Source organism: Parasteatoda tepidariorum, chromosome 10, assembly GCF_043381705.1.
Source record: "Parasteatoda tepidariorum isolate YZ-2023 chromosome 10, CAS_Ptep_4.0, whole genome shotgun sequence".
In the NCBI taxonomy this organism is placed as follows: Eukaryota; Metazoa; Arthropoda; class Arachnida; order Araneae; family Theridiidae; genus Parasteatoda; species Parasteatoda tepidariorum.
The window spans coordinates 84710358-84727843 of NC_092213.1; the positions used below are offsets into that span (position 1 = coordinate 84710358).

At 27.8% G+C, this 17486-nt stretch overlaps 1 protein-coding gene across 1 annotated transcript; it reads left to right on the forward strand.

Annotated features, from left to right (window-relative positions):
• The first annotated feature begins 72 nt into the window (after positions 1-72).
• On the forward strand, positions 73-16735 carry LOC107452368 (U3 small nucleolar ribonucleoprotein protein IMP4). Its single transcript, XM_016068832.3, has 9 exons — positions 73-232; positions 1296-1404; positions 1485-1562; positions 3956-4062; positions 6805-6937; positions 8050-8204; positions 9836-9930; positions 12752-12825; positions 16536-16735. Exons 1-9 carry the CDS (start codon positions 230-232, stop codon positions 16661-16663), a joined length of 882 nt encoding a protein of 293 aa, XP_015924318.1. The 5' UTR covers positions 73-229; the 3' UTR covers positions 16664-16735.
• The last annotated feature ends 751 nt before the right edge of the window (positions 16736-17486 follow it).

Genomic DNA, 17486 nt, shown 5'->3' on the forward strand with positions numbered 1-17486 from the left:
ACCCTGAAAAATAATATTGCTATTAAAAAGCTACAAGCATTTCTGTAGCATAATCATAAAATTAAACCTATTGCACACTTAACCAACAACTTACTTTCAAATATTTTGATTGTACATTTTTCATTTTCCACGAGGCTCATAATCGAAAAGTTTCAAAATTGTTTGAGTCGGCTTAATAACAGTTTATATTTCGTAAATAATTCTAAAAGCTTTTGTACTGGTCCATAAAATGGTAATTGTTTTATTTATATGTTATTAAAAATGGAGAAATTTTCTTGATTAGAGTAGAATAAAACTAAATTGAAGTTTAAAAATTCTTTTTAAACATATGAGTTAAAAAGAGATTGATTGGTTTGAATTATTTTATTATATTATATATTATATTTAAGTACTTTTATTATATTTATTACATTTATATTTTATTACATACTTTTATTCAAGTGTAATCTCATTAAAACGAGTTAAGTAGGTTTTCTTTTTTTTAAAAATATAAAGAAAAAAATTCTTTTGCAAATTTACTGTATTAGATTGTTAGATTTTACTTCGAAAGTAATAAAATTTTAAATTATTGTCCTTAAAACAAAAACTTCTAAACATTTGATGACAAATTAAATTTATAATTTAGCTTTATTTATTAGGTATATAATTTAAGTAAATTAACTTCATATTTTACTTGTATATTTAAATAAATAACTTAATTAATAATTTGCATATTTGAGGTCACCCCCTAGAACCATTAGGATGGACACTTAGTATGTGAAAATCAGATTATCAGAATGAAAGTTATTTAGGGTGATATATTTTTTTGTGCTCTGTACACTTGTAATTAAAAAAGAAAGAAAAAGAAGCTAAATTAGTATGTAAATAATTTTGGCTTTTTTAAGGGAGCTAGAAGGCAGAAGTAAAATCAACTATTTTTTTTTTTAAATTTATTGTACTTTTTTCAATTTATTTAATTATTTTTTGCGAAATTATGTTTGAAAAAAATACTTTAAAAAAAGTTGGTGCAGGTCTACATTTTTGGTGACTTTTGGCTTACTCCCGATGAACCCTAAAATGCCCATAATTTAAATATTTTCTTTTATCAAACTTTTTTTATTTTAATTTTTATCAGACTTTTTGTCTTCTTTGAAAATATTTTTTAATTTTTTCATGATAAAGTAACTATTTTTTTTTACTTTTTATTTATTTATTATTATTATATTTTCAATTTTGATTTTTCAGTTTGTTTGTATGCTCTTTATATCATAAAATATAAATCTGATTTATTTAACTTTTTTTTAAAAAAAACTTAGTTTCAAAGGCAAGCTAAAGAAAGGCGGCAGCTCATATATGGTGCTAAACAATCTAAGAAAGACCAATCAAAGATAGAAAAAAAAACTCTCGTTAAAAAATCTTTGGAAGGTAAAGATCATTTGCTTACCAAAATAAAGAATGTCCTGAACTAATTAAAATATTTTTAACTGATTTTTTTTTCTCATTAGAAAACAAAGTTTTGCCAACAACTTTGCAAAAAGAAGCGTTAAGATTGCAAGATTCTCTTGAATGGGATGATATTGAGGGTAAGTTGTAGATTTTTTTTACTTATTCATTAGAAAGAGCTATCAACTTGATTGGATTTTAACAGTTTCTTTTAGTTTCTTAATTTTTCTATATTTTTAGAATATTCCCTATTATTCAAAGCTGTTGACAAAAATCATAATTTAAAATAATAAAAAAAATAACTGGATTTTTATTTAAATCAGATTTTTTTACGTATACCAATCAAAATTCAAGGCTCTAATATAGCAGTCGGTGCACAACCTTTTTGAGTGAAGGGCCACTTGCACAACAGGTAGATAAACGAAGCATATTTAGCCACGTTAGAGGCAAATATGATCATTTTTATGCAAATATTAGTGTTCTAAGTACTCGATATTTTTATCAGTAAACTTAATAACATATTTGCAGAATGTTAAATACTTTTAATTATTTGAAATTATTTAAAACAAAAAACTGTTTTTTTTTTTAAACTTTTTCATTTTTCACAATAATTAATTTATCGAATATCTATATATATAAATATATGTACATAAATATTGGGAGGGGGTATAAATTCTAACCAAAAAGAAGCTTACAGAATGAGTAATAAATTTATAGAGTAATAAATTTGAATTAAATATTTTAATTAAAGAAAATTTATAATGTTAAAAGAAATATTTTTATTACTTTCAGAAGCTCCCTTGGGCCGCACATCAACAGTCGACAGACCGCTTGTGGCCGTCGGACCACAGGCGGCACTAATAGCACCCCTGTTCTAAAAGAATATATTAATATTATTTAAAAACAATTTATTTAATCATTTTTAAGTATTTTGTAGTTCATTATTTTAATGACGGACCAGTAGCTATTGCATCTTTTTGAATTTATTATATGTATTTTTACATTGCTACAATATTTATAAGTTTTTATTTGAATTGTAAGCTCATGAAAGTTTTTAATTCCTCGCTTCATTTAAAAGCCATCTGACTCAAAGCGCAAGCTATATTATAACTTAAGTTTTTAACAGTTTCAACTAAAATGGTTAAAATTATTATATAATTGTTACAAACTAATTATTGAAAAAAAAATAATAGCTTTTTTTGTTCAAGCTCAAAAATCTCATGAATTTATAATAGCAAAAATCAAATGCGTAATTTAGATATCGAATGAAGAATAAATTATTAATATCAAAGGGAAAAAATTAAATCTAATTTTGACTATATTAAATTAATTTATGCTTGTATACTTATATTTTTTTAAATATTGAATCTTATTTTGTACTTTAATGGTTTTGTTTTCATTTTTGGTTTTCGCTTAAACCCTATGAATCTTCTTTAATTAAAATAGTAAATTCAAATTTACATTACACATTAAAATTTGTAAGTATTTTTTAACACTTTCATTCTCTAAGCATTATTTTTTTTAGGAATTTATATTTTTTCCTCAATATATATATANTATATATATATATATATTACACTAACGTTTATATTATTTGCTGCAAACATGACTAAATATGCATGCGGCCCTTTTCTAGTTAAGCTGCCATGCAAGTGGCCCTTCACTTAAAAACGTTGTGCAACCCTACCTATATACTTTTTCTTCTAATATTATTACTTCTACCTCTCAAAAATTAATCTCGCAATCCACCAAACTCTCCAATTTGAACTTTAACAAGATAGTTTTTAACCTCATTATCTGGCGTTTAGTTCTCAAATTGCCAAGATTTTGAATAAATTTGAATTTTTAATAAATTTAATTTTCTTTAATATTAAAGACAACTGATATTAATGGCAGGGGGTATTTATTAAATTTTGTGTCAGTCTGGTCTTGTGTATGTTTGACAAACATAGTGTGCCCTTAAACTTCAATTTAAACAACAAGAAAGGCATGTCCAAAATCTGGACATTAACCATCTTCTATCTCTCTAAATTGTTAGAGTTTTCTGCTTCTAAAATCATTATCTGTTTCACCCTTGGGTTCCCACCTAATCCCCTCACACCTGTTTCTCTTATTATTTCTTTGTTCTAGCTTGTTCCTCTGTTTCAATTTGTTAAATCTTGCACGTGTTTGTCTCTTTTCTGCCTTCATTTGATGTTAAGACACTGAGGAATGTTCTTGTTTATAGAGCTTAAACTATAGTATATCCATTTGTCTACTTAATTTGTGCTTTATTCACGTTTTTTGCTTTAGTTGCCTGTTGATGTTTAGACCTTGTTAAGAAAATGATTAAGATACTTTGTCATGTTTTTAAAGAAATTTCGAGTAGTAAGGACTGAAAAGAAAAACACTCATTTTAAATTAATAATTTATTAGACATAATGTTTTTTATTTCTTTAAGAGTGTCTAATTTTTTTCTCCCAGCAAGCCTATATAAAATTTTAGTGATTACCCTTAAAATGGACTTTTAAAAATTGATTTTTATTTTTATTAGCAACCACAGAAGAAGATGATGAATATAGATGGGCTTTGGTTGAAGATCCTAAAATTGTTATTACTACAAGCAGGGACCCAAGCATCAAGTTGAAACTGTTTGCCAAAGTAGGTTTATTAATATCATTTGCTTGAACTAGTTACTGATATTGTCACAACAGTAATATAGTGTGAGTGAATGGTAAACTACTTATTTTTATCGAAACATTAAGAGGATGCCATATCGCGAAAGACAATCCTTCATTACTAATTTGAAATGTAGAAAAAGTGAGTTCAGACAAATATAGAGTAAGCCATGAAGTTTGAATTGCTGAAAAAAATACTTCAAGATATTAAAATGCAAACAAATTATTAGAAGAGAACTTCAAGTTATCATCTCATCATTTATTTTCATTTGTAAATTTTTAATTTTTCTTTTCATTATTTGAAACTTCATGGCTTACTCTAGATTTGTCTGAACTCACTTTTTCTACACTTTAAATATTAAATTAGTTATGAACAGGGTTGGGTTTTTGCCGTCAAAAACTGGTTTTTGACATGACAGTGGTAAAAACCATGAAAAACGAATTATTTTCACTTAATTGCCTTACTAAATGAATGTTGTAAATGATTGCTATTGATTTTGCAACTATATGCACGTATTCTTATAGAAGGATATACATTCATACAGAAATATTGTAACATACTTATTGAAAATAGTGATACTTTTTTCATTATAGCTTGATTTGCAAAGGATTCAAAATTTTGCACATCTTAATTGTTAGAAATAAACAAACAAACGAAAGTGCTTGGAGCTATTAATAATTTCAAGAACTAAAAAGAAGAATTTAAAATTTGACATTTCTTAAATATTAGAAATAAGCTAAACAAAACTTGTAGCTACTAACAAACTCTAAGTCAAGAATGACTTGACATTCTTCAGTAATGTAATATGCCAAACAAAATGTTGCTCGGAAATGTTGAAAATTTTGTTTAATATCCTAATATTTTACTTCAACTAGTATCAGGGTTGGCAGGTTTTTGACATGTGACAGTTTTTGACGGTTTAAACCCTCGCGTCAAAAACCTCACTGTCGAAAATGTCAAAAACCTATATTCATATGTGAAATTTAATTAATACATAAAATTTATCTATTTTTTATAAAGGATAGTGTTTCTAAATATGTTCTAGAAAAAATAAATTTAAAATTTTGAAGAAACACTTATATTTTGAATAGTAACCAAAATCTTGTACTTTTGAAAGCTCACATCTTTTGTAATATTATGTATTCATTTTCATGTGTTATTGAAAATCTGCAGTGATATTATTAAGAAATTTATTTATAACCAAATTTAGTGTATAGTATAGATTATACTAAAAATTAGACATTTTTAAAGATAAACATTAGCAGTTTTGTACATTAGACATCTTTTAAAGAAAAATCTTTTTAATATTCTTTTAAATCTTCTTAATAATCTTTTTAACATAAGACAATACAAATTTAAGTGCTTTCTGTTAAATACACAGAGTAGTTAGTGTCGATTTACAGTATATTCAGCCTATTCATTTACTATGCTGAAAATTTAGTTTATCCAAATACTTGTGAATTTCATTTTGCTGAATACGATATAGTTTTGTTGAATATCTAAATATTCAGCTGTTGAATAATTACTTCTTGCTTTCAAGATATGCATTATTTGTATTCTTAATACAAGTGGAGAAAAAAAAATTAAGAGATAAAAATTGTTTTAAAATGATAAGTGTAATAATTATAAATAAATATAATAAACAATATGAATTATATTTATCATTATTCATAAATATAACTACTTTTAAATTCAAATTAACATACTGGATAATAAAGATATTCGGTATAACATTAAAAAAAATTTTTTATACACTTGTATCTTATATCAAGTTTGTATTTATACAACATAACTTGTAAGTTCCTTATAAATATTAGTTATATGTTCCTTATATGTCAAAAATGCATAGTAATAAACTTTTAATTTTCTTAAGTATCAAAAAGAAAAAAAAAATTTTTTTAAATATAAATATTTAAACAATTTTTGTGCAAAATTTTTCTGCACATGCATTTGAATATAAATTTCTGAGATTTTAAATCTGTTATTTTACCTTAATTTTAATTAAAAAATATTTTAAAACCTGCTGATTACCTATAGTATAATTAAATTTCAATATAATGCATGGCAACTGTTGGTAGTTTTGAAGTTTATATATTTTCTTGGCAAACTTCAGTTTTTGACATTTTTGACGGGTTTTTGACGGTTTAAACCAGTATTATACCCTTGTCGTGTCAAAAACCACTTTTTGACGTCAAAAACCCAACCCTGACTAGTATGTTTTGATATAATCATGTTGGGAAAATGCAAGAATCTGTTCTTAAATATCTTTTAACAACTTTTTTCCTAATTATATTGCCTAAAAGGAATTAATTTTAAATTGCAAGCAGTTATACACAAATAAAAATACAGTTTTACCAAAACTATGGTTTTTTGACAGAGGGGTTTTTGACATGACGGTAAAAACCATGGTATAAACCGGTAAAAACCGTCATGTGTCAAAAACTTGCCAACCCTGCTCTAGATTTGTCTGAACTCACTTTTTCTACACTTTAGGTTTTAAATTAGTAATGAAAGAGAATTTGCGAGAAAAATTTTATTTCAAGTTCTGCACTGATCAGTGACCGCGGAAGTATCTCAAGAGGGTGGGGGTTCTCTCCCTGCCAGTGTATGTATGTGGCATCAATGTAATGGCATCACTATAAATTAATATTTTTTAAAACAATAATAACAGCATAACTCTGTATTTACTTTGTAAGTGTTAGATATATTTATTATTTTTTATAGGAGTTGAAGTTGATTTTTCCAAACTCTCAAAAGATGAACAGAGGCAATTATAGTTTCAAGACATTAATTGAAGCATGTAAAACAAATGGTGTCACCGATTTTATTATGGTCACTGAAACAAGGGGTGTTCCAGGTCAGTCATACACTCATATATTATTCTATTTAAGCTCCTTATTTATATTGATTCAAAGAAGTAAAACAAAACTGTTATTCAGAAAGAAAGACTCAGAATTAAGGTATTTTAAAACTAATAATCAATGTAAGTACAAGTCAAAAAATTATGAGCAAATAGCTGTTTTAATGGCATTTTAGATATCATGTTACCTGTCCATCTACGAAAATTGTAAAAAAAAAGTTAAAACAATGAAACTTCAAATGTAACTAAGTATTTTGTCATTATTTGCTGACTGCATATAAAATCAAAGTTAATTATATAACTACATTTTTCAATTAATACTTAAGATGAAAATTATACATACAAAAAAAATCGTTTTAATGTTTTAAAAAATTGAAAAGTCTGTTAAAAAGTTCCACAACTTATGCAAAACGCTCACATAAAGTTTTATGTCTTTTCCTTGTATAGTTCTTCAAAGGTGAGCAACCTAGTAATGTAAGGAAAAGATTAAAAAAGTTAAAGTAATTTTAATTACTTTTATTGTATGTAATAATGAAATATTTAGGGTTATATCTGTTTTGAAATAGTTTTTGTACCTGATTTAGTGTCTTGATTAATAAATAACTAACATATTTGTGAGTCCATAGATATGGGAAGGTTTGATCATGAGATGTTTTTTCCCCCACTTGTACATAATATTTTTTTTTATTTGAGATACTGTAATTATAATTGTAATTTGCTATTGAAGTGTGACAAATTACAGATGATGAAAGCCTATGTAGAATTTATCAAAACCAGTTTGATTGAAGAAGCAAACAAAGAGGAGGTGGCAGACAATAACACCTTCAAGTGTGAATCTGCATTCAAATATGTTTTGATGTTCTGTACATCCTCCTTTCTCAATTATAACTTGTCAGATTTTGATATTGCTTTTTTTCTCATCATTTAAATGTAATTTTGGGTTTACCAATGTGCAAATCTATTGGTCTTCATTTTTTATTAAAGAAAAATATATACATTAAGAGTGCTCTTTGCAGAACTGTTCATTATGAAATATTTGTCCCCATTTGATATCTATACAAGTATTAATTTTCAAAATGTATTTTAATGGTTGCAAATTTTTTTTTTAGATGGCTTTATAGTCAGTCATTTACCACATGGACCTACTGCAAGATTTGGCGTATTAAATGCAGTTTTGCGACATGATATTAAGAATATTGGACCTATGCCTCAAGAATATCCTCATCTTATTTTTCAGAATTTCAGAACAAAACTTGGAAAAAGGGTTAGCTCGACTTATAAAAAATTTCAATTACTATTCTTGCTATTGTACCAGGGTTGATTTTTTGGTGCCAAAACTGGTTTTTAATGAGTTTCCAAAAAGTGCTTTAAATTGTCAAAAACCTTACATAAGGACTGAAGAAAATCATAATAGAAAGGACAATAAATGTAATTTAATAACCTGAGGTGCTAACTTTCCCAGCTGGCTATCAGGTGTTAAATAACGCAGAAATATATAGTTAGTATTTACAATTTTAAGATATATAGACTAAATTTTATAAAGGTAAATAATAATAAAATTATACATAAATTTACTATTAAATAAAATGTGACAATTAGACAAAGGTAATGAATTAAAAATTAAGCTAACTCTGAAATTTTGTTCATTATAAAATTTAATTGATTACTAGGAATCAATGTTCTAGTTTTTGGTTTAATTAGGATTAGTCCTTATTACCTTTATCATACTACATTTGAGCAGCTAAGCATTTTTGAGTTTATTTTCCTTTACTTTTCTATAAGGAGAGAAAATTGAATTTCAAAATAGCTTATTGAATGAGGAAGAGATTTCTTTGCTTTTTTTTTCAGTTCTCGTTACTTTCAATTTATTGTTTTTAGAATTGTTGAAGGAGTAGAAAAAATTATCGTATATTAGTTGCAAATGACGAATTTTCATAACTTTTGGTAGATAGGAAGGAAAAAACTTATTTTAAACAGAATATTGCGGAAATTCTCAAAGACTGTAATTTTCATTACTCAACCATAAGACAGTAATCTTGGCTAATAATTATGGATAAATCGTAATAGATGGCCCCTGCATGATGTAACGCTTTAATTACGCTAAATAAAATACGTAACGAATATTAATTTTGTTAGAAATTTAAAATGCTTATATTGTAAAATCATTTTCTCTGAGATAACAGTTCTTGGTTTTAATGGAAGGTATTGGGCATGAGGAATTTTTATTAAATTTCAAAATAACAGTTAGTGCATATGTTGTATGCATAATGGTTTTGATTATTTTATTCCTTGATCTCTCTTTGCTACAGAGAATATTTTTCCCATTTCCATTTGAGCTTATTACATGCCTTAATTGTTAAAAGTCTGAAAGAAAAATAATTTTGTTTTAATTAATAAGTTAGTTAAGTAGAAATGTACAATTAGCGAATAATTTTGTAACAATGTATTATCATGATATGAGCACCTCTGAGCATATTCTCTCTTTATGATTGTTTGTATTCAAATTATCTGTTACATCTGTAATATTTTGATTCTTTACCTTAGGATGTAGTTGTAGCCAGGGTCTGAAAAATGTTTGAAAGTTAATTTCCTAATACATTGTTAAGCATTTTTTTTTTAATTTAACTGTGACAATTTTTTTTTATTTATATAATGTATTAATTTCACATCATTTAAATTACACATATTTAAATGCATAACTGTGAAATTTAAGAAGACCAGTTAAAAAATTCAAAAATAATAATAAATTTGAATGAGATATCCTATTTTTAAATATTGTGAACAACAAGATTGAGTTATGTTTAATTAAGTCACTCTCAGAAACTTTTAATTTGAGCATATCAACTATATTTTTACAACACGATTATCGTTCTTAAATCTTTTAATTTCTTTTAGGTTGAAAGTATCCTGAAACACTTATTTCCAGTTCCCAAAGAGGAAGCAAAAAGAGTCATATCCTTCCTTAATAATAGTGATTGGATAATGTTCAGGTAAACAAATGTTCATGTAACTTTTAGAAATTAATGTTATTCATTAATGTTCGCTTGTGGGTGGGATTATAATATTAATGCCAACTTGCTTTGAAGGAAAGATTTTTCTGAGTGATAAATTCATTAAAACAATTGGATCGGTTGATTTAAATCAGATTTTTTACAAAGCATCTGATAAAGCGTATTAATCATACTTAATATTATTTAATTGCTACTAAATAATCCCATATAAAATCTTATTCGCATGGGTGCCACTCTTTAGTAATTGGGGACTGAAATCAGTCTTGAGAAGACACAATTTACTAATAAATTCGAGCAATAAAATTTAAAAAAAATTTCAGTAGCAATTTAACAATTTTATTTTTCAAAATAAAAGAAAATATTATCTTTTAATGGAAACATTGTTTCATTGTTTTTTTTAATTATTCATGGTGTGTAACATTTTTAAAAAGTGCTTAGAGGTTCTTATTTTCCATTTTTGTTTTTTAAAAGCCCTTAAAGGTGTTTTTCCCATTGGGTGTTTTTGAAAAGTGCTTAATTTTCCCTTTTTCGAAAGTGAGATTTTTTTTTCTTTTCCATGTCAATTTTCGCCACGTATTATGAAAAAAGCGTACTTTTCACATTGTTCTATTCAACCTTTTCACAGTTCAGTCAGCCACTATCTATTTCGGCGTACCGTCAGTCCATAGCGTATGAAAGCGCCAATCATTTTCCATGTTTTATGAAATACTGAGTCCGCATGTGCGACGATAGAGCTAAGATTCTTGCACTCTTAGGTGCAATTCTGCTACATTTTGCAAGGTATTCTCAATTTCAGACTTCATTTTCCACCCTCTGATATGAAACTGAAAAAAATTTTGATAATTTTGTAATGGCTAATATAATCAAGGAAAGAGTTTTTTTTGTCGGAACCTAGTTATTTTATCATGATCCTGTAATTTTGCATTTTGTTAATGTATGTAGTGCTTAAAAATTTTTTTTGAGTGCTTAAAAAGTGCTTATTTTTTGTTGAGAGATTTGGCTACACACCCTGTTATTGCAATGTGATATATTAATGGTGTCAGGACTTTAATTTATCTTCCTTTTATCAGCCTCATTAAATCTTATACTTGTCTTAAGTCTTGACAAATGGGTCAATCTGCTCAAGTTTGCTTCCCCCACCCAAACCTATTGAAATGCTGGCCAAAGTTAAATCAAGATTACTTAAAATAAAAAAAACGAAGAAATTGTATTGCTAAAACAAAAAATAAATAATGGTTCCAGGGAAAAGTTAGTCGTTCAGTAGTAGGTTAAAATAATATACAAGGTTAGCTGTTATTTTTGTTCGCTAAAAAAAGCATAAAAATGAAGAAAAAAATTTGCAGAAAAATAACTGAATGATTTATTTAATATCTAAGCTATTATCAGGGAAAGGTAAATTTTGGTGTCAGTGAGCTATAAGTTCAGTACACAATGCTATTATATACAGTATTATTTGGTCTAAAAATAAGTTCAGTCTTGAAATTTTTTTAGACTGGCACCCGTGTATTTGAAACAGTTATTTTAAGTTATTCTGGGTAGAGCAAGTATTTCTCCATTATTGATATACACCATTGGCTCCCAATTTTTCTCGACTATCATCATCAAAGGCTCAACAGCCCAGGGTGTGCCTTAGCCTTCTCAAAAAGTTTTTTTCGAGCCAACCTTTTTCCTGCTAGCATTTTCCAGTTAGTTTTTAGACCAAAATGTCTTTTTTTCTCGACTATAGAATTTTCTAAACAATCGAGCTTCTTTTTCCGAAATCCCGACTTTAAAAAAAAGTTTATTGGCACCTGTGAGCTGTGGATTTACTAACCGAGAGAAATACTATTAATTAATTTGAAAGAAATTTTTTCAATAAATTTTTTCATGTTAGGCAGTTGAATTCACGTGTCTGCAGCGTCTTCTAGTTTAGTAGTTTTTGTCACATGCATAAGTTGAATTTGAATTAAAGATTCTGAATGATATTTGTTTTTTTTTTAAGAAAAAGAACTATTTTATATTGTGAGAATGGTTATCAGAGAAAAATTAATTCTTTATTCTTGAATTCGTATATTCTATTTTGAATTATACAGTATGATGAGAATGACAGAGACAATAATTTATAAACATGGTGCGTAGCGTTTTTAAAAAGTGCCTAAAGGTACCTAAAGCATTTTTAAAAAGTGCCTAAAGGTGCTTATTTTCGATTTTCGTCTTTTAAAAGCCCTTAAAAGTGCTTTTTACACTGGGTGTTTTTAAGAAGTGCTTGATTTTCTCTTTTCAAAAATGGGATTTTTTTTTCTTTACCAAGTCAATTTTCGTCACGTATTATGCAAAAGCGTGCTTTTCCCAAAAAAATTAAATAAATAAATAAATCCCTATTAAAATAGAATTTTTGTACAGATTATTGATTGCTTACTTGAATATTTAAATAAGTGTTACTAAAACATAATGAAGCGAACCTCATTTATAGAAATCAGTTCAAAAACTTTTTTTTTTCTAAAATGGTCAGTTTATTTTTATTTAGAACTCTCTTTTTAAATTAATTAAAAAAAATCTTTTATTTATCTTTCAAGAATTAAATGCCTATTAATATTCGAAATTATGAGTAAACATAATACATAACATTTCAAGTATGTTTAATGTCAATTATAACTGGAAAATATTGCAATTTTTTTAAATTTTTTTTAAAAATAAAAATCCCTATGTATAAAATATTTAGTATATTATGCAACAATTATCCTGATTATTTCACAAAATCTACTTGATTTTTTCTTATCCATGTTGGCAGCTATGATATAAACTTTTTTTTCTCTTGCAGGCATCATGTTCATCATTACAATGACAAAAGAGATATCCAGTTAACTGAATTAGGACCACGCTTTTTGTTACGACGTAAGTTTGCCTATAGTTTTTTATTTGGTGTTCCACAAAACTTATTCTTTTAAAAAATTTACCGATGTTAATTATGTTTAAAAAGTGCCTTTCTTTATGGTCGGTGCCTTATTTTTTGTACTTCAACTAAAAATGAAACATTAAGAATTAATAGTTAAATACAATGAAATTTAAAAGTACATAGAGAAGTTCAATAAAAATCAACAGTCTTATTCACACAAGGATTTGAAACCTTGAAGCAGCCTTCTGAAGTCACTGGCCCACTAAAGATTTCAAATTAATACCATTTCTGAAATCAAAGCACTGGAATGCTACATTAAAAGAAAAATAATCAACTATAATTTGTTAAAATTTTAGTCTAACTGTTTAGTCGTTTTCATCTGAACACCAGCCTGAGAAAATTCCAAGCAAAACATGAATTTCCGATTCCGCTACGGAGAAATGCTCCGTTCTTCCTAAATGGAGAGTCTGGAGCAGGGGTTTCCAACTTACTTGTGGCCGGGGGCCGCAATTAAAAACGCCAGTCAAATGGCGGGCCGCAACTTTATCAAAATTTTGTGATGGACTCTTTTTATGTTTGAAGGAACATTGAATACTACTGTCAGATTTTTATCAGTTTTTTTAATATTAAAAAGCAAAATAACAGGCATTACAAATAATGCTTGTTACATATAGTTTTGAATCTTCTCTTAATCAGAAACTTNCATTGAATACTACTGTCAGATTTTTATCAGTTTTTTTAATATTAAAAAGCAAAATAACAGGCATTACAAATAATGCTTGTTCAGGGAAGACACTAGGCTTTCAAAATCCCGGGTCCCTGGGACCCATGACTTTTAAAAAACTGGGTCCTTTTGAAAAAAACTGGGTCCTTTACATAATTTTTTAAACAAATACAGTAGAGAACCATTTTTTCCGTATCCAGAAAACCGGGAAACCAGAAAACCGGGAAAAATTTTGCTCGATTTTCCCACCATTTTAAACTAGAACGAAAAAAGCGGAATTTGGACTCATCNTTTTTCTTTTCTGCTCCTGCTATATTCAATTCAATATTGAATATCGCATGAGAATATTCATGCAATCATAATTTTGTCCAAAATGAGTGGTTTCAAAAAGTTGAATGGGAGAATTTCTTCGAGAAAATTTCTGATACGCTCATGCTAAATTATATTCACAAAATACAAAAAGAAAAAAACGTAATAAAAAAGAGCAACATACTAGATTATTTTTGTATTTGAATAAATGTTTTCTTGGATGCAAAACCTGATAAATAAATTTTTTTGCACTGTTTGTATGTTAAATTTCAGAGAAACGAAGAAATTAGGTTTTTTAAAATGGAAGAAATGTATTAACCCATATAGTAATATTTATTAAACCCATATAGACTTTTCACAAAATTGTCCTCTAAAAAACGACAACTAATATATTTTAGTTCGCGGGCCAGAAAAAAAGGCTTCGCAGGTCGCCAGTTGGTAACCACTGGTCTGGAGCATCAACAACTGATTGCCAGAATTTAATTGTAATTACATTCCAGCAGCTGATGCTAACAAAGTTTTGCAATCTTACCCTGTTTGTGTTAATAGGGAGATTTCATACTTTTACGTTGACTTATGTACCGTCCTGTAAATAAAATTTGAATCAACTGCGCATGTTCACTTTTATTTTAGATGCTACTTATCTTTACGTTACATTTGCGTGATTAATGCTACAAAGACAAAACAGCAAACACGCTGTTTATAGCTGTTAAAGGTTGTTTTCTGTTTAAGCCTACCTTTGAACCTAAAACATGGACATGGAATGCGAATTTGAAGAAATGTATTGATGACATTTAGAAATGAACTGTGTTGGTTGAACGAAGAAATCATCTGTTAGATAAATAAATGCTAAAAGGGTTTTTTCTATTTTGAGTGAGGGTATAAGTTCGATCTTCGTCAGTCGTTTTAAGATGACGATCTTGTGCATTCAACTTACGGCAGTAACGTGATGGTCTGCGGGGATCAGCCAGTTTCTCTTCATTTGCTGTTGGTCGTTCTCGCGTGGATCATGACGTCATCCGTTATCTGTTTAAAGAGAATTTAAGTTTCTTTTGAAGCTGATTATTTGTTATTCATTCTTTTCGTTACTCATTTTTCACTTTGTTTGTGAGAGTATGTCTACTAGTTTAATATGTTTTCAAAATAAATTTATTGCTATAGAAATTCCGTTTTTTTTTTTATATATTTGTTTTGTTGACATACAGATATAATGATATTCTGCGACAATCTCGGATGTCATCATCTACACGAATTTTAAATGCTTGCTTTGTTAATTTTTCACGGGCGCACAATTTCTTAAGATCTTGCATGCAGAAGCTACTGTGAATTTGCAGAATCTCCCTAATGCCATGGAAATGGAGTCTCTTATTTATTTACAGCCAAATAAATGTTACCACTAAAGCTGTTAATATGCTCATTACCTAGCTAAGCTGCGGGTTAATTAAAGTGTGCACTTGGAGGTTTCTGTATCGTTCAAAAGTTTGTTTATCTCATTCTAATCTGTAAATAAGAAGGATATCAACTTCTGTGCGAGTTTGAAGGGAACTCATCCAGACTAAAAGTCTGTCTGCTGCTATGGTAACATGCTAGAGCAGACTTCTAATAGGGCTGCAATAGCAGAATGAAGGTGCCGATGGGTTTACTCGTGGCAACCCATGCCAAGATTAAGACTAAATTATTTACCACACACTTCTATTTGAAGTGACTTTTTCTCGTAACTATAGTACCCGCCGCGACACGAGATTTATGTCTGGAGGAGTTCTCCTGAAAGCCGCACTTATATTGTATTTTTTTATTTGTATTTTTTTCGATACCGAAAACTAAATAAATGATACTAATTTCCTTAATCTGTAATAATATTTTAAACCTTTGATTCTTTATATTATAGTTTTTTAAGTAATTGATTATATCAACTAATGTGTTGGTTGTAGTAACATGATTTTTCAGATAGCGAAAAATAAATAGCAATAATGTTAATTCTAGCTTGCAAAAACATTGCTGTTGTTCTAGTACAGATCTTATTTTCACTTTTAACAGCTACCTAGTTAGCAATGTTTAGATTGTCTTTTTAATTTGGGAAATGACACGGATCACTCTTATTAATCTCAGGGTAGCCACTCCACTGGGAAAACCTGGAAAATACAGGGAATTTAAAAATCGCCAGGCATAATGCAGGGAATTTTACTTTTGAGTTTTTCCTTTCAAACTGGGAAAATACAGGGAATTTTATTTCTTCTTTTCGTCTTTTAGAAAGTGGCCACCACTCAAAGTGTAATCTATGTGACATTTAAGGATAATATTTCAGCTATACTAAACCATTTCATTTTTTATAGCATTATTTGTTTTAAGTATGTTAAGCTCTTCCTTATAAGTTTTTCTAGCAATTAACACTAGTATAAGTCACTCAACAGCACAGTGATTCTGTATTTTCCCTTAAGATATTGTGTATAATATGTACAGGGAAAACACGGGGAATTTTTTTTGTTTCACTGATTTGAGTGGCAATCTTGTAATCTGTACTTTAGCTAGATATTTTGTTGACATAACTGAATTCTACAATTTAGTGGTAACATATATGTCTATTGGTGTTGTGCAGTAGCTGTTTAGTTTCATAAAATTAATTTATTGATTCTACTCTTTTTCTATACTCATGTTTATTTTCTTTTTTTCATTCAGTGTTTGAAATAAAAAGGGGAACTCTTGATGAATTTGGAATTTCAGATGTGGAATGGGCGTTAACCCAGTTTGCACGAACAGCTGTGAAAAATCAATTTTTAAGCAAAGAGCCTTTATTCCCAGAATAAGGCTTGCATTGTACATATTGTTGTAAAAATGTTTATTCTGTTTTAAAATAAAATATTTCTGTATCTTTGTAATTTACATGGTCCAAAGCATTTCAAGATCTACTCACAAAATTAAGACAAAAAATTTGCCTAATAGCTAAAAGGCATGGGTGCAATTCTTTAGTCCAGGGGACTGAAATTAGTCTTGAGCCCTGTGGCAGAATTTTTTCAAGCTATCTGCAACAAAACTGTCTAGCACTAATATCTTTCTGCAAGATACTATTAATAATAACAAACATATATGTGACAAATTTAATTACTAACTACTATATAACTATTAATAATTACTAATTTAATTTTATAAATAATTAACAAAAGCACTGTGTATACAAAAAAAACTATAATTTTTTTTTAATTGAACATGTAATAATTTTTTATTCTAATATTATGGGTGATATTTTTGCATTTTGTTGAGAGGGTTATGTACAAATTATTTCCTTCGCATTTTGTAAATAATCATCACAAAAAAAAAAAAAAAAAATCGACAACGAATTTATGTGCATTGGACTCTACAAAAAGGGTTTACTCAAATGCATAGTAAATAATTGTAATATCGCATAAAAAAATATTGGATTTAAGAACTACTGAGGAATCAATAGCAATAACTGCCAAAAATTCGATAGAATCATCGGCTTAAAAAGTAAATACTCAAATGCACGATTCCAATTTTCCACATTGTTTGAAATATATCAAGAAATTTAAAAACCATGTGAAAATCAATATCAATAACTGGCAAAAATACTATCGATACATTACATGGATTTACGATACTGTTGGCATAAAT

Coding starts and splice junctions, on each gene's coding strand:
- LOC107452368 (XM_016068832.3), top strand. Junction 6,938..8,049: donor TGAAACAAGGGGTGTTCCAG/GTCAGTCATACA, acceptor TTTTTTTTTTAG/ATGGCTTTATAGTCAGTCAT. Junction 12,826..16,535: donor ACCACGCTTTTTGTTACGAC/GTAAGTTTGCCT, acceptor TTTTTCATTCAG/TGTTTGAAATAAAAAGGGGA.